Genomic DNA, 7,264 nt, shown 5'->3' with positions numbered 1-7,264 from the left:
CCACGTTCTCTGTAGTAAACCCATCCGTCTGTAGTAAACACGTCCGTCTGTAGTAAACATGTCCGTCTGTAGTTTAAACACGTCCGTCTGTAGTTTAAACACGTCCTCTGTAGTAAACACGGCAGTCTGTAGTTTAAACGCGTCAGTCTGTAGTAAACGCGTCAGTCTGTAGTAAACACGTCAGTGTAGTTTAAACGCGTCAGTCTGTAGTAAACGCGTCCGTCTGTAGTAAACATGTCCGTCTGTAGTTTAAACACGTCCTCTGTAGCAAACACGTCAGTGTAGTTTAAACGCGTCCTCTGTTCTAAAATGGTTCTTCTGTAGTTTAAACACGTCCGTCTGTAGTAAACATGTCCGTCTGTAGTTTAAACACGTCCTCTGTAGCAAACACGTCCGTCTGTAGTTTAAACACGGCAGTCTGTAGTTTAAACGCGTCAGTCTGTAGTAAACGCGTCAGTCTGTAGTAAACGTGAGGCACTCACCCGAGAATCACCAGTTCGCCGTATTTCACCGGATCCTTTGAGCGGGCGTGTTCGTGCTGGTTCGGCTGCAACATGGAACCGGACAGTCCGTAGCTCCGGTGTCGGAATCCGCGCGAGTCTCTCAGACAGACCGAGCGCTGGGGTTTAGACGAGAACGCGCGTCAGTCTCCGCGGACCGGCTGTCGCGAGCGCATGGCTCTTCCGTGACTCCCGTAAAGCGTGAAAATCCGGTCCGAATCCGCGCGACTGGTCCAGAAGCGAGCGGCGGCGGATGAAAGCAGGGCTGGCGGCGGAGTGGACCGTACCATGAGCTCGGCGGGGGTGGCCTGTAATTACCCGGACGGAAGTATCCGTCATATGGCTTTCCTTCCGCGTCCAAGATGATTGCAGATTAAAGTTTCTGCGATTTATATTCCTCTCGCGTCTTTACCTGAAAGTCAGGCGAAGTTTATGTGTTCATTCATAAATCTGTGTTCCCGCGCTCCCCCCGCCAGCGCGCCCAGTCACGTGTCCCGGATTGAGCATTACGTCAGCGGAGTCCAACATGAGCGAATATGGATCATAGAGGAGGGACTACATATAGTTTTAGAAGTGCTGGGATCACAAAAAATAAAAATCCGTACAAATACTAATGTAATAAAACCACGTATTAATATTAAAGAAGAGATGCTATAAAAAATTATTTGATAATAAAAGGCTGTTTTATTTTACTGTTTGTAAAATACAGCAGAGCATTTCACTTTGTGTTTTTTATTTTAATTTGCATATAATAAAATTAAAACAAAAACAGTGTTAACTGAGGTGTTAACCTCAAATGAACTACTTTAATGATGTTACCACCACAGTTACTGTAGTATTCAGATATTATTATAGTTTGTTCTTAATATTTTGAATCTGCTTTTATGTTTATATTTTCATTTTGGTTTGAATTTGTTGATTTTCTTATAATTACAGATACATCACTTTATTGTGTACTTAGTGCAAGCATGGGAACGTGCCGTATATTGAGCATATTGTGAAAGCTTTTGTACCTTTTTCTGAAAGTGTGCTTGATTTATCACATCATATCTGCAGTGCTTCTAGACTGAATCCCATCAGGAACCTGCTGCTGCTTTCTTAGGGACCCTCAGTCGTAGACGAGTGGATGGCTCTACAGCACAGGAAGTGATTCTTCTGTTTCCGTGGCGATAAGCTGCTGAGAAAGCAGACAGGAAGTCGCCCTGAGCGGTACTTCCTTCCTTCCTTCTTACATATTTTCCCAAATGGAGTCGTTTGAACAAACACTTTTTACCTTCCCATCATGCACTGTCACTTTTAAACGTTATATGGTAACTATTATTATAAAACATGTTCTGACGGGGTTTATTGGTGCGTGTGTCAGTGTTTATTCACGTGCATTTTGTTCCAGACTTGCTTGATAGCTTTTCAGTGAAGTTTGGGAGTTCATAGAAGTGTCTCTCAAGCTACAGAAAGAAGCATACAAGTATCCAAGCCATCCGAGAGCAGGATGAGTTTGTTTCTTCATCAGATTTGGAGAAATTGCATCAGTGTCTCACTGCAAGTGAATGGGTGCCGTCAGAATGAGAGTCTGATAAAAACATCACAATAATCCACAGCACTCCAGTCCATCAGATAACATCTGGAGAAGACAAAAACTGAAACACATCCAGCATTAAGACCTTTTTAACTCAAGCACATAGAGTTCATAATCCATAATAACTCTTCCTCCAGTGAAAAAGTGCATCTGCTGTTGTCTCTCACATCAAAATCCAGCTACATATGTGTTTAGAGCTGTTTAAACGCTGCTTGATCTGTGCAGATTTCTCTCCTGATTCACACCAGAACACTGACTCACTGGAGGAAGAGTTATTATGGATTATGAACTCAATGTACTTGAGTTAAAAAGGTCTTAATGCTGGATGTGTTTCAGTTTTTGTCTTCTCCAGATGTTATCTGATGGACTGGAGTGCTGTGGATTATTGTGATGTTTTTATCAGACTCTCATTCTGACGGCACCCATTCACTTGCAGTGAGACACTGATGCAATTTCTCCAAACCTGATGAAGAAACAAACTCATCCTGATCTCAGATGACCAAAGGGTGAGCACATGCTCATTTTTGGCTGAATTATGCTTTTCAAACCTGTTGATTTGAACCCGTCGCACGCAGGTCCAGTGAAACCCCAGGCGGAGCAGCATATGTGTGAGGCGTTCAGCGTCTGTAATGTGTGTGACGTGTGCATTAACACACGCTAATGATGTCCTGAGTGAGTCATGGGCTGGTTGATCGCTGTGGAGCGTCTGTTCTACATCAGATATCAAGTCTGCGATGTTTCAGGTGGAGAACAGCAACTCAAGAAACACTAAAAAAGGAACAAATCTGAAGTTTCAAGTGTGTTCGGAGATTTCGTTGTGTTTACAAACCAGTGTTTGAAACCAGACTGAAAACAGTGGGCGTGAAAACCAGTAAACAGACCGTCGGGAATGAGCCACAGATTCCAGAAAGTCTGAAGCGTTTAGAGAAGAAAATCCTTTCAGAAACAAGCAGACGTTCAAACATTAAGCCTGAAAGCATGAACCATTAGTGGGGTTTTCTAACACAAACTTCACTATAATAACGCACATAATTAGTGGTCAGTAATGTGAGACTGTCATTTAGCTAAAATTCAAGATACTGGGCCAAAAAATGCCCCTGTATGAGTTTTTGTCTTATATTTTTGTTTTAGTTACAATATAGTTTTGCAGATGCAAATATTAGCTATTAAAGCCACAGCAGATATGTTGCGCATCTCTGAACAACACAGTGGTGATTCGTTTCTGAATGAATCCACATTTCGAATGAATCGAGTGAATCAGCGATTCAATGGCCCTTTCATGAAGAGAGTCATTTACTTCATTCCTGAATGAATCAGCAGTTTAAATGAATCAAATGAATGAATGACTCAACGACTGCGAAATTAGACCTTAGTGGACATTATCGAGTGCACTCATTCAATCCCACAGTGCACCGCTATAACGAGATGTGGCTAGAGAATACCCATAATGCACTGTGAATGTAGCATGCCGAGTGAATTCCCGCATCTGACCAGAAGATGGCGCCAAGCCATTGTTTCTGCCATATTCTCTTTTGTCGCGGTTTCTTCTTTCTTTCGGATAAAATAACTTCACAGACCAATTGAAGGGCCAGTTGATCGTCCATGCTTGAAGAAATGGCCTATAATCGCTGTCATTTCTCACGAGAATTTATATGAGAAAACATATTTTCACTGATGGTCGGGAACACCTCTTCACTGAATGTTTTGTAGTGCACACCTCGTTAGCGTTGTGTTGTGTAGTATGCGCGCAGCTATGACAAGACGACGACAGATGAGAACAAATCATGTTGCGTTGTGATTCGGCTAGTCTTTCAATCCTGTAGTGTGTGCCCGGCTTTACCCATTAATAAAATCAAATTTAGTTTAGCTTTAAAGTTTTAGTTTCTTATTTAAAGTATCATTTCATTTAAAAAATAATTTCATATTCATACACTCATACACACACACACACACATATATATACATATATACTGTATATAAACTGAAAATAAAAAAATCCATCCAAAAAAGTAATTAAAGGGCTAGTTCATCCAAAAATGAAAAATGAAATAAATAAATGAAAAAAAATCTTTCTAAAGCTACTTTTTGTAATATCTTTGTCATGCTTTTCACATGTAACACAATAATGGCTTTAAATGATCTTTTGTGGGTAATTTCTCAGCCAAATTTGATGTGTGATTAATATGTGATTAATTAATCGCCACACTGTGTAATTAATTAGATTAAAAATGTTAATAGATTGACAGCTCTAATATATATATATATATATAAAATAAAAAGTAAAAATTTGTATGCATAGTATAGAATAGTTTAAAGGTGACATATCATGAAAATCTGACTTTTCCAGGTTGTAAGTGCTATAATCAGGTCTCCGGTGCATCTACCAACCAAGGAAACGTGAAAAAGATTAACCCAGTAACTCTGTTTTGGGAAGCCTTTTTCTGCAAGCGTCTGAGAAAACGAGCGCGTCTGATTTCGCTCTCTTGGTGATGTGGCAAAGGATCTCATTATAATATTACCGCCCCTTAATCTGTAAGTTTCCACCCACGGCGCCGTTATTTTGATTTCACAAGCGACAGCGGTGTATTACTTCTAATGCCATGATGAAAGTTTGAGCGAAGCATGTTAACTGTTCTGTGTTTGGCTGCAGAGACGAGCACAGAACACTGTTTAGAGTCCCAGCCTCAGAGACAACAGAGCAGAGGATTTATTGATGTATTTACTGTATATCCGGTGCATCTACCAACCAAGGAAACATGATAAACATTAACCCAGTAACTTTGTTTTGGGAAGGCTTTTTCTGCAAGCGTCTGAGAAAACCAGCGCGTCTGATTTCGCTCTCTTGGTGACGTGGCAAAGGATCTCATTATAATATTACCAGCCCTTAATCTGTAAGTTTCCACCCACGGCGCCGTTATTTTGATTTCACAAGCGACAGCGGTGTATTAGTTCTAATGCCATGGAGAAAGTTTGAGCGAAGCATGCTAACTGTTCTGTGTTTGGCTGCAGAGACGAGCACAGAACACTGTTTAGAGTCCCAGCCTCAGAGACAACAGAGCACAGGATTTTTTGATGTATTTACTGTATATTGCTGCTGCCACACAGATCTAAAATAAACATGTGATTTATTTCCCAGCTGTTTACCTTCACAGACATAACCCACTGTTTTTGTAACTCGTGTGTTTTTAAGGTAAGCTTGTGTGTGAATGAGAACTTAGTTTAGTGCTCGCATGCTGCGACAGCCGCTTTCTGTGCGTGTGCTTCAGATGTGTGCGCTCAGAAAACCTTATATCAGAAGTTTAAACTCATATGGTTTAAAACACATGATAATATGTGTCCTTTAAGTATATAATCAAATTAGGAAAAAATTATGTGCATGGATAAATCCTTTATAATAACAAACACTGCAATATTCTATAACAAAGTTTTAATTTTATGGCAACTTTAAGCACTATTGTCTAAATTAGGCTCTGCAACATTTTAACCATCGTTCAGAAATTTTATAGTATATGCAAAATATACTATAGGCCTATTTTATATGCAAAAAAGATTTTTCAAAGTATTGTATTAAAATAAAGATTATTGGCGTATGTAATACACGTTTCTAATTTATTTTACATTTAACTTACTTGCTGATTCTTTGACATTTTGGTAAAATTCACCATCAATTTTTTTTCAGTGAATAATGAATAAAAAAAAGCTATATTCATTAATAATTAAATAAATAAACCCCCACATTTTTAAAATCTAATTTAAAAGTATTTATACATCTTAGTTAATATTTGTTGTACTGCATTCTTTTTTAAATAAATTAATAATTTATATTTTAGCATTAACATGTAATATTTAATTACTGTGAGTGAAACCATTTAATTTTTATTTAATAATCTTTATGCTAATTAGCTTAATTTTCATTAAGTTGAATATCGTTTATTTTGTTTTTCTTTTAAAGGATTAAATGTGAGCTGAGCATGTTTTCTTGAGATTCATTAGCCACAGATATGCATTAAAAAAATAAATAAATGAGGTATGAAAGTTGCTGACGTGTGCCAAGAAACTGAATTTAATTGAACAGAGATGTTTGTTTTTCAAATATATTGTAAAACACTCGAGCAGAACTGGTGAAATCTCTTATATTAATCTCTTTCTACACCCATCATGATATTGACTTCGCAATATCACCAGAACGTCACAGATCCATGATGAACTTGAACACGCTTTCATCGCTCCCGAGTGAAAACTGAGGGAAACAGCAGGTCATTCGACCCTGAAACCAAAGACTCATCACTAATTCAGATGAAAACAGACAAACACACGGACACTGAAAATCCATGACGTTCTGCACGTGCTTCGAGTTTCTGCAGGTTTGAGACTTTTAACACCAAATAAAGAAAAATGAAGGAACAAAATGAAAGGGAAATAAGTTGGACTGTACTGTAAAACAGTGCTGCTTTTCCTCAGTGTTTCCAGTCCGAATGTCTAAAGATTCATAAATCAACATTTACTGGAGAATCAAATGACATGAAGTCTCGTTTTCTGAGAAACTGATCAAAATGAAGTGTTTATGATTAAAACAAGAACAAATACCCGTCAGTGCGGGCTCAGCAAATCTATTTAACTCTATGAATCTAGTTTTTTGCAGTGCATGCAACATTTAATGCCATGAACTTCAGACCTTTTAAAACCTGCAGAAAGCACGTTCCTCCACAATTACATATATATATATTATTATTTCTTCAGCATAACAAATAAGTCAAAGTAATGAAACAAAGCATTAATTTAGTACGAGAAAAAGAGGCTTGGTGTGATTTGTGCGGTTTGCGGTTACGGTTTGAAGAGAGTCGGCACCAGAACCAATGATAGAAACGGGTTAGGACGGCTGGCTTAGACCAGAATCACTCAAAATGGTGTTCTGTGGTTCCCGGCTTCACATCACCAGGAGAACGCGTTTAACGCAGCACCTCAAGAAAAGACCAAGAACAGTGTGAATATAAGCGCGTTTCTTCACGGAACACAGTCAGATCTTTCTGCGTTTATTTCAAAGCTCTGCTCGAAGTGATTTTCTCCGTACATGCGTTATACGTGATGGCACGGAGGTGAACTAAAGCTGCCATTTTTGGACAAACAAACCAGATCTTCGGACACAAAAACCCTTTTCCGGGATTTAGGAAAAAGACCCCACAGCTTC

The 7,264-nt window shown here is 38.9% G+C and overlaps 1 protein-coding gene across 2 annotated transcripts in view; it reads right to left on the bottom strand.

Moving 5' to 3' along the window:
* LOC107574485 (E3 ubiquitin-protein ligase pellino homolog 2-like) overlaps positions 1 to 892 on the bottom strand; it is a 9,048-nt gene extending 8,156 nt beyond the window's left edge. For both annotated transcript variants that reach the window (XM_016260924.1, XM_016260925.1), the window contains exon 1: positions 483 to 892. In XM_016260924.1, the coding sequence (XP_016116410.1) occupies positions 483 to 556 (74 nt within the window). In that variant the 5' untranslated portion in view covers positions 557 to 892. The remainder of the gene's footprint in view (positions 1 to 482) is intronic.
* Between the last annotated feature and the right edge of the window lie 6,372 nt (positions 893 to 7,264).

The sequence above is a fragment of the Sinocyclocheilus grahami genome, unplaced genomic scaffold, assembly GCF_001515645.1.
Source record: "Sinocyclocheilus grahami isolate Dianchi unplaced genomic scaffold, SAMN03320097.WGS_v1.1 scaffold2249.1, whole genome shotgun sequence".
In the NCBI taxonomy this organism is placed as follows: domain Eukaryota; kingdom Metazoa; phylum Chordata; class Actinopteri; order Cypriniformes; family Cyprinidae; genus Sinocyclocheilus; species Sinocyclocheilus grahami.
Note: the sequence above shows the minus strand (reverse complement) of the source record. Positions and strands in the feature narration are given on the sequence as shown.